We start from the raw sequence: 19,834 nt of genomic DNA on the forward strand, positions 1-19,834 counted from the left end.
CCTATATGCACCGGTGGCAATTAAAACCCCTCTCCCTTAATATTTGGGACTGTCCAGTCAGCTACAGAATGTTATTTGGATCCCAGAAGCAGCCTGCTATTCCACTTCTGCCTTAAATTAAAACTGCTGAGGTCAGGTGCTGCTCAGTCATCCATGCTTTCTGAAGGCAGAAGAGCACCAGTGCTGTACTGTAGTTGTCATTTTCTGCTTCTTTTTGAGGCATTCTCATTAAATTCCCAATAATAGCAGCAGCAAATACTATTGCACACGAAAATAGTGTTTGCAGCTATTAATGATAGCATTGTAGTAGTAGTAAATGCCATCTCTAGCAATTTGCTCCTCAACTTCCTTCCTCAGCCTCCCACCCTACTTTATATCAGGGCTTCTTTCTCCTCATGGGGAAAATATGTAAAATGCATAAATCTAAATCAAATAAGTGTTGGAAATGTAAAGAGAAAGAAGGTTCTTTTTATAATATATGGTGGTCTTGTAGTAAGCTTAAAGCTTACTGGGAAATGATATATAATGAATTGAAAAGGATGGTTAACATTTGTAAAAAAAAAAACACAGAAGCTTTTCTTTTGGGAATTATAGGGAGAGAACTACCTAAACTGTATAGAAACTTATTCATGTATGCTACTACAGTGGCAAGAATGTTACTTGCCCCAAAATGGAACTAAGTAGAAGTCCCAGCAAAGGAAGAATGGATTTAAAACCTTATGGAATATGTAGAAATGGCGAAACGTGCCAGAAAAATAAGAAATTAAGATAACAAACTTTTTATAAAAGAATAGAAATGGTTTATTGGATATTTACAGATAAATTGTAAACAGATCAAAACATTAAAGTAGAGGAATAAATGAACAAATTAAGTTAATTAATTGTTAATTTGGATATGCAGAAGATATTAAAAATACATTTAAGGAACCGCAGAAAGAGGGGAAAGGAAGTCAAGTTTTAAAATGTTAAAATGACTGTAAAATTATTGAAATGTATAAACCTGAAAATCAAAAAATTTTATTAGAAAAAACCATCCCCAAAATATAATTATGTACTAATTTATCTGATTGTCCTTGCATCTTCCTGCCACACTTGCCATCCTCTCCTGCCACACCACACACTTTGAGAACTACTGGGGCAAATCACTGGGGTAAACAGTCTATTAGCCATGGTGCAGCTGAGACCATTTGGCTGACTTTGGATGGAAGACTCACTGGAGGGGGGCGGGCAAGGTATTCATGGCCAGAAAGGGGTGCCAAGAGCAAAGGTTTTGCATGGATGCAGCCTTGGTGCAGGAGATGGTTGCCACCCCTGCTGCCTCCCAGTGGGTTCTGGAGCTAGTTCTTTCACCGCTGCTTCTTCAGAATGACAACCAGCTCTTGGTGGATGGTGCTGAAGCTCGGCCGGTTCTGTGGCTCATATTCCCAGCACTTCTGCATGAGCTGGTACACCACCTCAGGGCACAAGTCTGGGATGCTCAGGCGCATTCCTGGGATTGGAAAAGACACAGCCAGGTCACAGGAGGATGGAGCTGGCAGGTGAAGTAATAATGTGTTTTGGTTGCAATTTCCTGGGACTCCCAATGTGTGGATTAAGTGCAGGCCAAAAGATTTTCCATTAACATTTCTGTGCATTGGTACTTTCCCCCATTCTTGCTCACCTTCAAAGAGCAAACTTTTGAGAGACAGGAGACGCACAATGCACACCTCCTTCCGTTTTATTAAAAAATACTTACCACTCATCTTCCTTGGTGCCAGTCCATAGCATGTCTTCAGTGAGTGCCAAGAGAAGATGGGTGCTAATAGAAACCCAGACCCTCCAAGGAGACCAGAGACACAGCTTCCCCCCACCTCCCGCCTAGCCTACCCCGCTAGGCTCTCACCCTTCTCCACAGCCTCGCGGGTCTGATGGTTGGTCATGTTGGGGTACGGTGTGGCTCCCAGACTGAAGGCTTCCCAGAGCAAGATCCCAAAGCTCCAAACATCACTCTCTGAGGAGTACCGGCCTGAGGAAGGAGGACGAGAGAGCAGGCATGAGAGGTGGCTTCTCCTAGATCAGTGATGGTCAGACTTGGCCCTCCAGCTGTTTTGGGACTACAACTCCCATCATCCCTGTTTACATTCCAGAGATTCCATACTGTTGGAAGTCTCACAGGAGACGGATGTGACGTTAGTGGTTTCCTGTTCCTTTGTTGTTCAGTTGCTCTCACAGAGAGATGATGTATTTTTTCCTGTCTGCATAGCTAGAAAATAAAGCATAGCAATGTAGCCATAAATCTTATCACTTCCGCGTGCTGCTTTGATTCTCTGCTGAATGGGAATGTGCCTGGAGCCTCATCAAAGGCTCAGGTCATTAATCACATCGGAGGGCGATTCCGGAAGATGAGCTTTATCAGCTCGGTCGAACGGAGATTCCGACAATCCCTAGCTAGCAGGACCAGTGGTCAGGGATGATGGGAATTGTAGTCCCAAAGCAACTGGAGGGCCAAGTTTGCCCATCACTGTCCTAGATTAATGGTCCCAGGCTGGGTTCCCACGAACCCATATCTGCCTCTGCCTAGCTACACATCTGTACCTAGGAGCTGATTTGATCCAAAAGCTCATTAGGGTATCCCTATACCAGTTTGGAGGACAAGGGGCCCTGCCCCCTGCCTGCCAGCCAAGCTGGAGGATACTACTAAAGCAGATGGGCCTGGAGCCACAGCTGTGGGTACCGTGACTGAGTGCCTCTGGGGCTGTCCACTTCACAGGGATCTGTTTCATGCCACCAGTGGAGGCGTAAATGCCGTCCTCCTGCTCCCGCGACATCCCAAAGTCACTGATCTTCAAGGCGTTCTTCTCTGTCACGAGACAGTTCCGGGCCGCCAGGTCCCTGCAAGGGGTAGCAGATCCAAGTGTCTGAATGGTGCCGAAGACTTCAGGGAGGGGGGCAGCTTCCCAGACACCAATGCCTGGAACTTAACTCCCAGCTCTTTCCCGCTACCTAGGCAAGAGACTCACGGCTCCAGCCCCAAACATCACCTGATGGGTTCTGTACATGTAAACTAGCCTGTGCACATTGTAGCAGATTTGCAGGCAGCTCATTCCCTCCTTGATCAAAGATGGGAAAAGCCCACAGGCGGGAACTCTGCCTCCTTCCCCAGGGAAAAAGCCTCTCCACCTGCCTGCTCCACCCTTCAGGTTTGGAAGTGCCACCAACCCCACAGCACAGTCTCTGCCAAAGCAGAGAAGAAAGGAAGGAAGGAAGGAAGGAAGGAAGGAAACCCTTTTTGCACAGACAGGGGCAGGGGTACCTACCGGTGGATGCAGTGCTTGCTGGCGAGGTACTCCATGCCTGCTGCCGCATTCTCCATCATCTTGAGCAGGTCCTTGACTCTGAGCTGAGATCCCTCATTCCGCAGGAAAGACAAGAAGTCACCCCCTGTGAGATGAGAGAGGGAAGGTGGGCTGGGAGCCAGCTGGCCAGTGTCACACCAGGGAAGCTGGGAGCCATGGCAGGATAGGGAGCAGAGGCTCTGGAGCTCAGCCTGAGAGCTCCTGGTTGAGATTCTCTCCTGGACAAACCATCAGGGGCAGGAAATGCTTCTGAATACCAGTTGCCTGAAACTGCAGGAGGAGGAGAGGGCTGTGACCCTCAAGTCCTGCTTGTGGGCTTCCTATCGGCATCTGGGTGGCCATAGTGAGAACAGGATGCCAAACTAAATGGGCCCCTGGACTTATCCAGCAGCCAAGCTCTGCTGAAGTCAGCAGGGAGAGTAGTAGAGCAGCTGGAGCTTTGTGAATAAATGCCTCTAGACTTCAAGGCAACACAGAGTGCCTGTTCTCAAGAGGCCTTTGCAAAACCAGGAAGCTTGCATATATCTCGTAATGGCAAATGCAATGGGCAAATGTTTCTCCCTCCCCCAGCTGCAGTGCAGAAATCTTCCACCCAGAAAACAGACACACCCTATAAACGGCTGGGGGAGTTTAAAACGGAAAGCCTGAAGGCTATGGAAAGCCATGAAATGCTGGGCTTACCCTGAACTAGCTCCATGACAATGTAAATGGGGTGCTTCTGGGTGCAGACACCAATGAGCCGGACAATATTTGGGTGGTTGTATTGCTTGAGGATCCTGCAAGGGGAGTGAGAGGAGACACAATGAAGGGAGGGCACGCCAAGTGCCAGCCAGGTAAGGGATCCCAAGGGGCGTCCCCAGCACCTCACCTGTCCTCGCTACCCTACCCCCAGTACAAAGATGCTAACGGCAGAGGCAGGGTGGGCAATGCTGCCACTCTGTGGCAAGGCAGCAGCACTGGGAGGATGCAGTGGTCTTGAAGCTCCCCCAGCCAGGCAGGTCATGACATTCAGCAGAGAAACGGGGGTCAGGGCAAAATGATCAGTCCCCACAATCTCTGCAAGACTGGAATCTCTGCCACTTTTCTCAAGGAAGGTGGGAAGCCTGCCTTTAAAAGGCTCCGTTCAAAGAAACCATGGGAGTGAGAACCATGGAATCTCCCACCAGCACCACTCAGCTTAGATTAGGACAGGGGTCAGCAACCCGCAGCTCCGGAGCCGCATGTGGCTCTTTTACACCTTTGCCGCAGCTCCGGGGCGGATACTAGCGAGGGGAGGGGAGGCGCATTGTGTGCCCTGACACTCCCCACTGTTTTAAATGTTGCAATGGTTTTGCGGCTCCCGGTTTTTTCCCCTTCGGTCCAAGTGGCTCTTTTTGTCTTAAAGGTTGCAGACCCCTGGATTAGGACATCTGCCCTGCATGCAGATGGCCCCCTCAACACTTCTGGACAGGGCCTGAGGGGAAAAGATCCTTACCTGAATCTCTGGAGAGCTGCTGCCAGCACTGAGCCAGGTGGACTCAGCTAGAGGCAGCTTCCTACATTTGTTCCAAAGAGTTGGGAGGGAAGATCCTGCCCCCACAACATGCCCCAGAGTGTCCAGCTCAGACTCAGGAGGAGGCTAGCAATGTGGTCCCTGTTGCTCACGAGTTTGCTTGCTACACACCTGGCCTCTTGCAGGAATCGGGCCTTGAGCTCTGGCGGGAGAGTTTCACGGCAGGACTTCACAGCCACTGGGGTGTTGTCACAGCGGAGGCGCCCACTGAACACCTCTCCAAAGTTGCCCTGGAGAAAGAAGACAGATGGCACTACTTTCCTCTCCCTGCCCTTTTGCCCACAGAAACAGATTGCAAAATCTAGTCCAGGGATGAGGCTGAGATGGTTTGGACTGCTTCCCTTCAGCAAACAGGGCAGCAGCAAGGCTTACCCCTGGCCAGGCCTCCAGAAGGCAGGCTGCTGCTCTGTCTCTCTTCCCTGGATTATTCCCACAACAAAAGGAAGGCTGAGGGAGAGAGGCAGTCAGCTGCTCCACAGCGCACAGCTTTTGTCAAGAGTCCAACAGTGGGACTCCTGAAGGTGGTGCCTAACCAGAGCATGCCTTCCACCGCCGCCACCATTGCCAGGGAATCACTCACCTGCCCGATGCGCTCCCCAAGCAGCACGTCCTCATGGTCTAACACCCACTTGTCCTGCAGCAAGAGCAGCCACTTAGTCACAGGTCAGGGAACTCTGCAACCCCAACCCTCCCTTCCTTAGCCTGGCCCAATCTAGTGGCAGCAGAAGGTGAGGCAGAGAGCAGTACCTTGATGATGGGCTTTCCCAAGACAACACCACTCTTTTTGGTGATGGGCTGTTTGGTCTTCAGGAAATGGTCAATCAGCAGCGGAATGGTGGGAAAAGCTTCGCCCTCCAAGCGATACATGTTCTAAGGGGAAATCCCACAAAGAGCAGCCGTCTTAGTTCTGGCACAGTCCTAAGGCAAACACCACTGCTCTGGCATCTCCAGTGCAATCTTTTAATATTGCAGCACTTAAACTCTGGAACTCCCTGCCTATTGACATCAGATAGTACTTTAGTACCTACTAAAAGCATTTTTGTTTAGACAAGCCTCTCCAGATATGTAGAATGCTGAATGTTAATGTATGTTTTATTTTGTTTTTAGTTTATGGCTGATTTTACCTTTTTAATATTAATTGTTTTTACCGATAACTTTATTTTATTGTGCTTGTAAACCACTTTGAGGGGTGTATACAAACAAGTGGTGTATACATTTTATGAAATAAAAATAAATTGATAAATCTCCACTGTGCTAAAAGCTACCACAGGCAAGAGGAGACTTAATTTCTTCCTGTTCATTCACATTAATTGTTCAGTTGCAATGTTGTTGTTTTTAAGTGAAAAGTTGAAAAGCAATTGCTCTAGCGGCAGAAAGGAAACCAGCAGTTACAGTCTCATTCTACAGGAAACAGCTGGAAGAAACTAATTATAGGAATGTCTTGGTTGGGCAAGTGAACAAGAAGGAATTAATTAAAGGGGCACAAGATGAGAAGTAGAAACCACTGAAAATGAAAAGGCCACGGAGGAAGCTATTAATTAAAAGGCCAGTGGCCTGGAGAAAGCCCAGAGTTTTCTTTAAAAATCCCACAAATTGAGTGTAAAAAAAGACCAGAGTACAAGCCCAAAAACATAGGAATGTTTTGGGATGGTCACAGTGTCATCTGGGTTCTCTACAAAAATTGACTGAAGAAAGGATTGTGATTCCAGGTGGAAGTAATAGCAGGGGCACCACGTAACCAGAGCCACAACTGTAGTGGCTACATTTGGGCTAGAATGGCTGCCTGCCTGCTTCTGTCTCTCCTCTGCCCACTTCACCCAGCAGCACCACCACCCCATTTACAACACTCACATCAGCAGATTGGAGGATGAAATGCCGAGGCTGAGCATCCCACAGGACTGAGAGGACGTATTCCTGCTTGCCTTGGCTCTCGCGCACCAGGAAGTCTCCGCTGGCCTGCAGCAGCCTCTGTACCTCCATGCGGGGGATGGCGCCATGGTACCAGGCTTGCTGGCCCAGGGGCTTCTGCACCTCAGGCAGGAGGGGCACTGGGGGCGGCAGCTGTGGATGGAGAGAGGGGGAATGGGCACAGCCAGCCACAGTGGCAGCTCCCTTTCTAGCAGAGAAGGCCAGGAAGGAAGACCGTGTGGAGGAGCATCTCCACGCGCGTTCCCTCCACCCACCCCACTCCTCCCAGTTGCTCCCAGCACATCCTTGGCACTGCCAATTCAGAAAGCAGGGCAGAGCAGGGACACGAGTGAGTGGGTGGATCAGTGGGTGGGAGGCACTCACTGTGAGACGTGGTCGGAAGATGCCTGAGAAGTGCTGCTTCAGGACCTCCAAGGCCGGGATCCGACCCCCATCACGTTCCGCTTCCTGTCCAAGAAGGAAGGCACAGAGTGAGGGTCAAGGTCAGGGTGGACTGCTGCGCACTGGCTCAACCAAGCTAGAGACAGTGTGGCATAGTGGTTAGAGCATCAGGCTAGGACTTGGGAGGCCAGAGTTCAGACCCCCTCTCTCATTGGGTGGGTGGCCAGTCACTGCATCTCAGCCTAACCTACCTCACAGGGTGGTTGTGAAGATAAAATGGGAACAGGGTTAAAAACACATGCCACCTTTAGCTTCTTGGAAGAAAGGTGGGATAGAAGTCAAACATTTGCCAGGTTTGCTAACCCCAAAGGCCAAGGAGCCAGGAGCATGGCCAGCTGCTCTGGCACCCAAAGCGGTGGGGGCAGGGCGATCCGCCCAGGGGGGAGGCGAGTTGCCCAAGGAGTCCACCTGGCAGATGCAAGCCCCACGCTGCCATTTTGGGCAGTGTGGGGCCCTGAGCCACCGTGTCACTCCCAAGAGAGATATGTGGCTTGGGTGCACTGTAGGCCAGGCCCCATGGTAAGTGCCGACTCCCGCGGTGTGCCATTTTTTCACCCCCCTCAAGGATGACACCCATGGCGGGTCGCACCCCTACACCCCCCTCTTCCTACTCCCCAGCAAGGAGCTTGCCCCATGGGCTAGCAGTGATCGCACCCACAGTGGCTCCACGCACCCCAGACGACACCAATTGATTGTCCTCCTGCAGGGCTGGAGCAGGCGGAGGCTCACAGCTTCCTAGCTTGTCCAGCCTGTGCCACAGCAAATCCCGCTGTGCCTGAAGCTTCTCCTGCATGCCCTGGGCCAGGTGGCTTTGGTGCTGGGCTTCATGCAAGGCCTGGCGCTTTCCCAGGAGCAGGATCCTGCAGGAGAGAAAAGTGGGGAGGGAGAAATGCCCATGCACAGTGGAGCAGTTGAAGCTGGTAGGGCACAGCGGAGCTCCTACCAGCCCCTTCCCTCGGTGCCCAAGGCCTTGGCCTCACACCCAGCCTCACCGTTCTCCAGGGCTCACAGCTGCCTCTTCCTTCTGGATTTCAGCTTTCAGAATCTGGGCGAGCTGCTGGTGATCTCGGGTGTTTTCTGTGGCATTGGCCAGCTCCTCCTCCAGCGAGGTGAGGCTGCAACAGGAGAGAGGCATGGAGGCTTCAGCTAGCCCAGGGACCAATGGCGCAGACGGTTCTGCCTGGCTGCAACTTGCCTCCAGGTCATAGAAAGATCTACATTGGCTTGAAAGATCTACATTGGCTCCCAGTATGTTTCTGAGCACAATTCAAAGTGTTGGTGCTGGCCTTTAAAGCCCTAAATGGCCTCGGTCCAATATACCTGAAGGAGCGTCTCCACCCCCATCGTTCTGCCCCGACACTGAGTTCCAGCGCCAAGGGCCTTCTGGCAGTTCCCTCACTGCGAGAAGCCAAGTTACAGGCAAAGGGCCTTCTCGGTAGTGGCACCCGCCCTGTGGAATGCCCGCCCACCAGATGTCAAAGAGAAGAAGAAATACGAGACTTTTAGAAGACATCTGAAGGCAGTCCTGTTTAGGGAAGCTTTTAATGTTTAACAGACCACTCTATTTTAATACTTTGTTGGAAGCCACCCAGAGTGGCTGGGGAAACCCAGCCAGTTGGGTGGGGTATAAATAAATTATTATTATTATTATTATTATTATTATTATTATTATTATAAACATAGAATGGTAGGTGGGAAGGGACCACGAGGTTCAACCCCCTGAAAGGCAGGAATCTTTTGCCCAACATGGGGCTTGAACTCGCAACCCTGAGATTAAAAGTCTTATGCTCTGCTGACTGAGCTATCCCAGCTGCTTCTTAGCAGAACATCTCTGTCTTCTGGGCTCTCAGCAAGGCAAGAGAAACACCCAGAGCACAGAAAAGAAGGAGGCTGGCTGAGCCAGAGCTCTTTCTTGGCCCTCCCCCCACCTGCCCAAATCATTAGCCTCTGCTCTCCCACCCAAAGTGCCGAGCACTGATCTGTGCTCCGTGAGGCTGGAGTGGATCTCCCCAGAGATGGACCTTCTGCGCCCTTTTTGACAGGAGAAAGGGAAGGAAAATTTCTACAGGCACAGCTTCTCCCCCCTGGCACTGCAGCGGTGGGGGACGCTGCCCTTGCTCTCAGTGGTTAGGACTGAGCCTGCAAAAACCCACCCTTACTCCCCCAACTAGTATTGGAAACTCAGATATGTAAGCTATTCACCAAGTGGCACCTTAAAACTAGGTTGTGGTCACCACAACGGAATATCTATTTGCCAGGGGGTTGGACTACATGACCCTTGGGTTCCCTTCTATGCCCTCAACTCAGGGCCAGATTTAGGTTTGATGAGGCCTTAAGCTACTGAAGGTAATGGGGCCCTTTATATGTCCAGCTGTCCTTTGTCAACAACAAACTGTCACTGTTTTTTGTGTTGAATAAATGCTATATGGTAATTTATGGACCTAATAGGTATCGAAAACCATTTTATTTGTTTTTTATCATATATTTTGGAAATGTACATCTGATTTCCCCCCCTTAAAATATTTTTTTGTGGGGCCCAAGAGAGTGGGGCCCTAAGCTATAGCTTGTTCAGCTTATAAGTAAATCTGGCACTGCCTCAACTACATTGCTTGACTACAGCTTGCTCTTACAGCAATTCACTTGTCCCAGGATAGAAACATACACAGTGGAAATGGAATTAACTATGGGCTAAGGCAGAGGTTTTTAAACTGTGGTTGCCAACCTGGCACCCAGAAATCTCCACATAGTCACAACTGGAACCAGTGCCACTAGCAAAACGCTCCTGGCTAATTTCTAACACTGCCCCCAACGCACGTGTGCTGCATGCTTTCCAGTGTCAGCTCATTCAGCTGGAGCTCCCCGGCTTTCAGGCCCTCTGTCTCCATCTCCTCCAGCAGGCTCGTGTCAAAGGTCACCACAGCAGGGGCCTCGTTCCCACACCTGGAGAGAGACGGACCAGAGGAAGGTGGCAGAGGCTGCTGGCTGGGAAATCCAGCCCCCAGAATCTCAGAGGAAGCACAGCAGGCGCTACCTGCACTGGGGATGAAAGCCTTCGTATTCCATGTCCGGGCGGAGGCGCTCAATGGCTCTGCCCATGGCTTGGTGTACCGTCACCATCTCCTCCTGCACCAGGCTGGTGATGCTTGCGTACTCCTGGAGGGTCCCCTTCCTGCCAGCACAGAAACAGGAAACTGTCGGTGGAGAAACTGAGCTGCTGGGCCTAATTCAAGGTGCTAGTTCTAGTACACAAAGCCTGAAATGATTTGGGACCTGCGTACCCAAAGGCACAGTCCCCCCAATAGCAACCATCTCAGGCTCTGTTAGTAACACCACTGGGGCTGTTTCGCTGCCCTTGAGCCATGACAGGGTGTGGGAAAATGATTGCTTGTACATAAGAGCATGAGCAGAGTTCTTATTATTGCAGAGTGATTTTACAGCACGAGATATTGTTAAGAGCATGATGAGCGCGTGAACACCTCATGCTAGACTAAATGATTGGCTCACGTAGCATAGTACTCTCTTTGTCTGCGGGCAAGAGCAAGGTTGCATTCATTTGAATTGTTACTTTTGAGTACCAGGCAGAACAAGCGCTGTGCTGGAGGAGAGAGGATGTATTATTTTCACTGAACACAATAAACATTGCACGGCTAAAGCCAAAGCTTTTTCTTCAAGTCATCTTGGTGTGAGACTGATTTTCTTACTGATGTCGAGCTGGTTCTCGACATTTGGTGCCCTCGTGTGATTTATCTCGGACTTCATGCTGTTTTACAATGTTCAGCCTCACCTCGCCCCGGCAAGGGCTGCAGACGCGTCGTTCATCCACGTAGTGGATCCCTGGTGAGTGCTCCCACGTGTGTATGTGATTCTGGACTATGTTATGGACTTATCAGCACCTACCTCGCCCGGAAAGGGTTAAGGCGCCTACTCATCCTTTGTGGATCCCTCGGTAAGTGCTCCCTGCTCTTTTTGCTACTCTTGCAATCATGGGGACGCCTCTATCAGCACCACAGAAAAAGTTTTCTGAAGACCTTAAATCTCTTTTGGCCAGCAACAGCCTTCTCGTCTCAGATGCTGACCTTCAGTCTCAACAGCAAAGTTTGACTCCAGCCAATCTCCTTTTGGCTGCCGCATCTGTTCCTTTGCCTGCCGACTTTCCCTTGCTATATCCAGCATTGCCGCCTTCTGCTGTTCTGGTATATGCCCCACCAAAGGCTCCTGTCCTCCCTCCCCTGCATTCTTCGCATTCAGCACCCCCCGCTCTTCCACCTCCTCCACCCAAGGCATCTGGCACCGCTCCTACCATTCCTCTTCAAAGATCTCTCAGTGCTGCCGCTCCGTTGCTGCCTTTTGATTCTGATACTCCAAATCTCTTTCCTGTGATTGCTCCTGCACCCCCAGCCCCCGTCATGCTGACCCAAACCGATGTTCTCGATGGGCTGACGGGAGGAGGCAATTTTCTTACCATTGCCCAACAGCTAACTCTTGATCCTCAGTATTGGGAGGCCACTACAACTGCTGCCCAAGAGGCTTTGGCCTCTGTCCCTGATGACAAGACTGAGCACAATGGCCGGTGGGACAGCATCAGACAGGGCCCTGCAAAGCCCTATGGACAATTTGTTGATCGCTTGTATAATACCTCCAAGCGGCAAGTTCAGAACCTGGCAACACAAGAACTGATTGTACGCCAGCTTGTGTTTGATGATGGAAATGAGGACTGTAAGCAAGCACTGCGCCTTCTAATGGCAACATCAAATATAGCCATTGCTGATATCCTTAAAGCCTGCCAGTCAGTGGGCACTGAGACCCACAAAGCTCATCTTTTAGCCACGGCCTGGTCCTCCACCGTGTCCCAAAATCCTGCAAAGGCTACAACCTGTTGGATTGACAGTGGCTAAGGAAAAAATCCAGCGGACTTTACCCATTACGTACCTGGGACACAAGCTGACAGCATCTGCAGCCATTCCAGTTACGCCTCAACTACAGTTTCCTGGTTATCTTAGATTGGTGGATTTACAACAAATTCTTGGACAGCTGAATTGGATAAAGAGTTATTTGGACCTGCCCACCTCCACTTTGTCTCCACTATTTTCTGCCCTTAAAGGACACAAGAATCCAGCGGACAAGATCACAGTCACCTCTGCAATGGAAGAGGCTCTTCCACAGCTGTTCCAGTGTTTCCTGGCACGCTGAAAGGCCATCTTCACCCCTACTGCATTGGCCCCCCTTTTTCTTGGGAAGCCACTTCAACCACCAAACATCATTACAGTTTTGCTGCCTCCTAATAGCAACTATCCCATCTGTGTCATCACGCTTCACTGGGCTTGGACTTTTGACTCAGCAGTACAAGGAGCAATACATCAGACTTATTTACAGCAAATGGGCTCCTGTATCTGCAGAAATGGTTGTGTGACTTCTTCTGGATTGTGGTTTTTACATGCCAATAATCAAACCACGAAATATCACACAGGTTGCTCGGAAGTGGCCATTGGACTAATTTACCATTCTCATCCTTACTGGCATCACTTGGATTTTACCCCCCAGATATTTTTTTTTCTCCTCCCTCAGGAGTCCTGCCTTATGATGTGTTCCCCTGAGCATGTACAGAGGGCTGTCTTGGAACTATTGTGGACTCTTGGCAAGGGAGGGGGTGAGGGAATTTCAGTGTGTTCCTGTTGTTTCATTTTTGTGCTTTGGCATGGTTCCCGGACAGAAAGCAAGTTGCAATATGGTTCTTTAACAAGGACTGCGAACACAATGGGCTCTGTTCTCGACCTTGTTGCAATCTTTTTAGTTACAGCAAGCGGAATATGCTTGGCTATTGCCTTTTAGCTGCTGAGAAAAATGATTTTGAAAAGCTTTAAAAAGCTTTGAGCTTTTTTTTTTGGTGGTGGTATTCTAGCATTCCAGTAAATGCTTCATTTAAGATTAGCAATAATATGAAGGATAATCGTATAAGTTCACCCCCTGTTTTGTTTTTTTTTATATCGCTTGTAAAAATAGTGCCTTATTGTTTTCGTTATAATCATAATAGCAAAAAAAATTTAGGTCATTATCCATATTGTAATTGGACCTATGAGTATTTTGATGGATTTATTATTATTATTATTATTACCACTATGAGTGATAGGCCAAAAGTTTTAGTTAATAATGTCACAACCTACATGACTTATGAACAACAAGCTGCGTGTAGAGATTTTTATGTTTGGTTCAACTGGATGAGAAAGAGCAGTAAATCTACATGTTTGCTTCAATCTGATTTATGGTTATTTTGTGGCACAAGGGCCTACAAAGAAATCCCCTTTGCCTTTTCTGGAACCTATACTCTAGGAATATTGATACCCCTGATAGATAAGCTCCCAGAGGTTCGTTTGCGTAACAGAAGGGAAGTATAATCACCTATTTCTCATTATACAGGAACAGCCATCTCTAGATCCCCTTTTCCCTCTTTAGGTGTAGGGATGAATTACCGTGATTTGCATAGATTGGCAAATTCGACCGAAGCCTTGATTAATTCTATCATCTTTGTTTTAAAAATAATTAACAACAACAACAAAAAAAAAATGTCAGAAATAAGAGAAGTTGTTTTATAAACTTTTTAGGCTTTAAATGTAATCTTTGCCTCTAAAGGTGGAATTTATGTCTTAATTCATTTTCATTGTTGTATGTATATAACTGATCAATCGACCAATATTTCCGCTATTATTGATTATATGGAACAAATGATAACCCATAATCCTTTGAATCCACCTGAAGGTTTTGATCCATGGGATTGGTTATTTTCTTGGTTACCTAATGGATTATGGTTAAGAAATTTATTATTGATTGTAATTGCATGTATTGTTGGTTTTATTTACAAGGGGAATTTATGTTGCAAAATATAAACGCTTAGGTAATGGGAATGCGACTCTGATTAAGGGTCCCTCTAATAATATAAACAAGAAAAGAGGGCATGTGGGAAAATGATTGCTTGTACATAAGAGCATGAGCAGAGTTCTTATTATTGCAGAGTGATCTTACAGCACGAGATATTGTTAAGAGCATGATGAGCGCGTGAACACCTCATGCTAGACTAAATGATTGGCTCACGTAGCATAGTACTCTCTTTGTCTGCGGGCAAGAGCAAGGTTGCATTCCTTTGAATTGTTACTTTTGAGTACCAGGCAGAACAAGCGCTGTGCTGGAGGAGAGAGGATGTATTATTTTCACTGGACACAATAAACATTGCACGGCTAAAGCCAAAGCTTTTTCTTCAAGTCATCTTGGTGTGAGACTGATTTTCTTACTGATGTCGAGCTGGTTCTCGACAACAGGGCCTTCTTGGTGGCAGGTCCACATTTGTAGGATGCCCTCCCTGGTGGGGTGTATTTCCTTCTCTCCTGATTGTTTTAAACTGTTTTAAACTGTTTTTTAAAAGAAGATTCCACCTAAACATTAGGAAGAACTTCCTGACAGTAAGAGCTGTTCGACAGTGGAATTTGCTGCCAAGGAGTGTGGTGGAGTCTCCTTCTTTGGAGGTCTTTAAGCAGAGGCTTGACAACCATATGTCAGGAGTGCTCTGATGGTGTTTCCTGCTTGGCAGGGGGTTGGACTCGATGGCCCTTGTGGTCTATTCCAGCTCTATGATTCTATGATTCTAATATTGTTTAAAAACAACAGCGGTGGGAACATACAATGAAGTGTTGATGAGAAATCAAATCATCATCATCATCATTGTTCAGGGGTTGGGCTAGATTTGCAGGATTTGCAGGGGGTTGGACTAGATGACCCTCCGGGATCCCTTCCAACTCTACAATTCTATGATTCTAAAAGCATTCCTATTCATCCATGCCTTTGATGGCTGAAATGTACTGTTCTTGGCAATCTTGAGGGCATCAGCTGTGAAGGCACGGGACTGTTTTAAAGGTAAAGGGACCCCTGACCTTTAGGTCCAGTCGTGACCAACTCTGGGGTTGCGGTGCTCATCTTGCTTTATTGGCCGAGGGAGCCGGCATACAGCTTCCGGGTCGTGTGGCCAGCATGACTACTGTAAGTTGCTTCTGGCGAACCAGAGCAGTGCACGGAAACGCCGTTTACCTTCCCACCTATTTATCTACTTGCACTTTGATGTGCTTTTGAACTGCTAGGTTGGCAGGAGCAGGGACTGAGCAACGGGAGCTCACCCTGTCGCAGGGATTCGAACCGCCAACCTTCTGATCGGCAAGTCCAAGGCTCTGTGGTTTAACTCACAGTGCCACCCGTGTCCTTATAGACTGTTTTACACGGAGTCAAATGTGCTACTATGGTTGGTGCCGCTGGGCTCCTTTTCTCAAGGTCCCTGGCCTTCTCCATCTCACCCCCCTCCCAGCCCTTCTGGAGCCCCTCTTACGTGATGTGGGCCATTTCCTGGTGCAGGCTGTGCAAGGACTGGAGCACCCCAGGCAGGGTGTGCTGGTAGTGGTGGTTGTGCTGCACCTCAGCCGCCTTCAGGGCCAGCACATACTGGTTGTGCAGGGAGTAGAGCTTCCACAGGCTCCGGACGTATCTGTCCTTGGCCTTCTCTCGGTCCTTCTCTGCAGGGAGAGCGCAAAAGCATAGGAGGGTCAGGAGTGCCAATGCAGTCGTGCACAGTAAGAGATTTGTGTCCCGTGGCTGACATGGCTAAGATGCCTGGGGCTGGCAACTAGGTGTCATGGCATAGGCTATAGCCTGCCCCAAGAGACAGAAGGGAGGGAGGGAAACAACCCTGCCACTCAAACCACCCCCTCCTTATGATTAACTTCACCACTGCCACCAAGCATAGCTGTCAACTTTTCCCTTTTTTAAAGGGGAACCCTATTTGGAATAAGGGAATTTCCCTTTAAAAAAGGGAAACGACAGCTATGAACCAAGTAGATCTCTCCATTTTTATCGTGCAGTTTCCACTAGGCAGTCCTTCAGCCTTCCGGACTCTAACTGGCCTACCCCGCTCCCAATAATGGGTAGAGTAGTACAACACTTAGATGAATGGGATGAATGACAAGACTAAGATTGGGGGGGGGGACCAAAATAAATAAATAAACCACTTACTTAAGTAAGGCAACAAGTTTAGCTAAACTTAGATTGGCTTGTTATTTTACTAAAACCTTTACAGTTTGGGTGGTTACACAAATACAAATAAACAGATACAAGTGCATCCAGCTATGCTTATTCTAGACAGTTTCCCTAACCATGTCAGTATTTTATCAACTCTCATCTCTTGGTTAACCTTCTGGATCCTTTAATGGTCCACTCCCGGCTCCTGCATCGTGAAGCTCTTGAAGGTTCTGACTCCACTGCTCTTTCCTTCTTTAGTTCTGCAACTTATTTTCCCGGTCAACTTGCATACAATATTTTCACTCCCCATCCCAACCTTTTAACCAATCGGATAGAGAGTGGACATCTGGTTACATTTGTGTTTCCCTTTAATTGCCAGGCTCCTAGACTTTCACACGCAAACACACACAGAGAAACAGGACATCCTGAGCAAAACTTCCCTCCAGACTTTTGAAATGCCAACTATTTCATAATTATTTTGAGTTCTTTCAGGCTAGGTGAATGGGCAAATATTTGGAAGCTGCCTTTTAGGCCAAAAGCTGCGTTCAGAGGATGCTGCATTCCTCTGAATAGCCTCGGTTGGAGGGAGGATGGGAGGAAGATGCTCCAGAACAGGTCACTGACCGAGGCAGGTCTTTGGGCTGACCCAGTTGGGTTCTGTGGGGGTCTCCAGCCACACCCACCTTTGCTGGCCTCCTGGTATTTGCGCTTGGCCTGAGCACTCTCCCGGACATGGCTGCGGTACTGTGCCTTCAGGCGCTCAGGCTCCTGCTGGGTGGTCTGGAAGAGCCAAGGAAGAAAGGGGGCTTAGAGGTCTCCATACAGAGAGGGTTTGCAGTTGCGGGCTTCCTGCGGAGGGATGAACTAAACGTCCTTTGGGGTCTGAGTCCAGCCACATGCAACCTTGGCACCAAAACCCCGATAGAGCGCCACCGCAAGTGCCCACCAGGGGCCGCTGCTGCGCAGCCCGGACGGGACGGGCGGCGGGCGCGAGGGTTGGTGGGCTGCCGTACCCGGAGGAAGTCCTGGCTCATGTGCTGCCACTGCTCGCTGTAGCTCCTCCGCAGCTGCTGCTTGTCCCGAATGAGCTGGCCCAGCTTGTGCAGGGGCCCCGAGACCAGCGTCTCGGCGTGTCGCTGCAGGAGCTGGCTCAGGGCCTCCGTCTGTGTTACCAGCGACCACCAGCACTGCGGACAGAAAAGGACCAGGAGGGCAGATGGAGAGAGAGAGAAAGACGCAGAGAGGGAGAAGCTGCCCAGACGCCCCCCTCCTAATGGAAAGGGGACGGGGAGCCTCCCCAGGTGAGGATGGAGGGAAGGGTCAAGGGGGCTCCGCGCCAGATGGAGGGGGGGTCCTGGGAGCCTACCTGGGCGACCTGGCTGTTGCTAGGCTGGCCGCCGCTCTCCTGCTTGCCGGCCTGGCTGTGCATCTGGTGTAAGAGGGCGGCGTACTCTCGGTCGCTCTTGGCGCGCTGGCCCATCCACTTGCGGAGCCCCTCCAGCAGGCGCAGCTCAGCCTCCTGCAGCTGGAGCAGGGCGCTGTGGCCCTCGGGGCAACCCAGCGCGAGCTCAAAACCCATCGTCAGGCAGGCAGACCAGCAGCCTTCGCCCTGCAAGGGAGAGCCAGCGCCGTCAGCCTGCCCCGACGGAGCGGACTCCCTGGCATGGTTTTCCTGAGAAGCGGCCGGGCCGCTGCAAGTTCCCTTTTGCGGCCGCAGCCTCGCGGCGCTCCCTAACGTAACACCCCAGCAGTTCCGGAAAGTGCCTGCGAAGAACCCAAGTCCCTACTCTGAGAAACTGGACTCAAGGCAGGTGCCGGTCCGGCTCGGGGGATACCGCCGCCCACTCACCACCGTCAGATTTGGTATCCGAGAGCTCCCTTCCCCCAGTCGAGCAAGTTTTGCAACCTGTTCAGAGTTCCTCTCCCTACCCCAATTTGCAAGAGGCTTCAGCCAGGCTGCACTGTGGTGTTGCAGTGACACCCAGCACTCAAGTGCGCCTGCTGTGCATTGGTGCCCTGGGCTGCTGAGGACCACCCAAACTCCATCTCCTGTTTTGGAGTTTCTGTCTCCAGTTTCGAAGGCAACAGGAGTCTCCAAACATCACATTTTCTGTAGAAGGCCCCCCCATGCTGGCTGGTGGTATATTAGGGAAGGGGGCTGGTTGGGGGTCAGTGGAGCCTTTCTTGTATCCCTGAGGAAGCTCCCTTCTGCCCTTGGACATACCTTGCTGGGTGCTGTCTGAATCGGCACTTGACTCCTTCCTGGGCCTTGAGCACTAAAGAGGAACAGGAAGACTCCACAAAACCTCCAAGCATTGCAAGATCCCCCTTCCTGTCTCCTGCACTCTCTCTGTGCCTTCTACCCCCACCCAGGCACTTGTACGCAATACCTCCTTAAGGACCAAGAGGCTCCTTCAAATTAAACTTTTTATCTAGTCCTGTCCTTGTGAGACAATTCATCAACTCAGCTCCACCAGGTGGCCTTCACAAGATGCCTGCAGGCAGGACACAAGTGTCATCACCTTCTCCAGCTGTTTGGTCCCAGTGCCTACTGCTATATTCAGAAGCACGGTGTGTGTGTGTGTGTGTGTGTGTGTGTGTGTGTGTGTGTGCTGGGCATCATAACTAGTGGCCACGGAGAGCCTTTGCCCCTAGCGATTTGCCTAACCCCCCTTTTAAAAATGGGAAGTTGGCAGCTGTGACTGTAGGTCATGGGAACAGATCCCAGTTTCACTATTATGCTGTGTGGAAAAGTATTTCCGTTTGCCTGCCATGAATCTTCCACCATTCAGTATCATTTTGGAATGCATTGGAGAAAGTTGCCCTTGTCCACTTTCTCTAAGACATGGGCAATTTTACAAACTTCTGTCGCATTTCCCTCTTCCCTACACGATTTACTCAATAAAAAAATTTCGGTGTGGCGCAAGCAAATTTTTATTCTGAAAGTGTAGCTAAGAGAAAAAATAGTTTGATAACCACTGGGTTAAACAAATGTCAAATTTCCAGGTAACGTAAATGATGCACATTTGACAGTGAAGCAGTTCTGTGAGCAGGCAGGGTCGCTTGTGTGGCTTTAAAAGAGGATTAGACAGATTCATGGAGGAGACTACTGGCCATAATGGTTATGCTCTGTGCCTCCAGGTGGAGGCAGCAATGCTTCTGAATACCAGTCGCTGGAAGTCACAGGAGGGGAGGGGGCTCTTGGGCTAAACTTCTTATTGTGGGTTTCCCTTTGGGGCATCTTGCTGCCTACTATAAGAAGAGGACGCTGGACTAGGTGGGTCCCATTTGGCCTGATGCAGCTGACTTAGGTTCTTACATCCGGACTGGACTGTGTCTGGGCAATACGTTGGCCTCCTGATTCTGCAGCAGACCCTGGCCAGGGAGACCCAAACCAATCAATATGGATCAGCCAGAGGCGGCCTGTTAGCTGCCTGGGAGGTGTGAGGCAGCCCTGTGTCTGTGGCCAGGCACCTGCAACCCACCAACACAAAATCTCTGTCTAGAGAACACAGCGGGACACAGC

General features: G+C 49.8%; 2 protein-coding genes across 2 annotated transcripts; one reads left to right on the forward strand and one right to left on the reverse strand.

Annotated features, from left to right (window-relative positions):
• Nucleotides 1–1,129: 1,129 nt before the first annotated feature.
• Nucleotides 1,130–19,700, reverse strand: FES (FES proto-oncogene, tyrosine kinase). The gene is made up of 18 exons (XM_082198960.1): nt 17,675–19,700; nt 17,322–17,495; nt 16,992–17,088; nt 15,623–15,806; nt 10,289–10,426; nt 10,072–10,197; nt 8,250–8,372; nt 7,931–8,117; nt 7,180–7,263; nt 6,739–6,948; nt 5,635–5,757; nt 5,468–5,521; nt 4,999–5,117; nt 4,017–4,111; nt 3,297–3,420; nt 2,714–2,871; nt 1,883–2,005; nt 1,130–1,489 (listed from the first exon to the last, which is right to left on the reverse strand). The coding sequence occupies exons 1-18, from the start codon at nt 17,885–17,887 to the stop codon at nt 1,347–1,349; spliced, it is 2,475 nt and encodes an 824-aa protein (XP_082055086.1). The 5' UTR covers nt 17,888–19,700; the 3' UTR covers nt 1,130–1,346.
• LOC309518642 (uncharacterized protein) lies at nt 11,111–14,102 on the forward strand. The gene is made up of 2 exons (XM_082198969.1): nt 11,111–11,203; nt 11,306–14,102. Exons 1-2 carry the CDS (start codon nt 11,130–11,132, stop codon nt 12,150–12,152), a joined length of 921 nt encoding a protein of 306 aa, XP_082055095.1. The 5' UTR covers nt 11,111–11,129; the 3' UTR covers nt 12,153–14,102.
• Nucleotides 19,701–19,834: the final 134 nt, after the last annotated feature.

The sequence above is a fragment of the Podarcis vaucheri genome (assembly GCF_965113315.1).
Source record: "Podarcis vaucheri genome assembly, chromosome: 14".
NCBI classification, from domain to species: Eukaryota; Metazoa; Chordata; class Lepidosauria; order Squamata; family Lacertidae; genus Podarcis; species Podarcis vaucheri.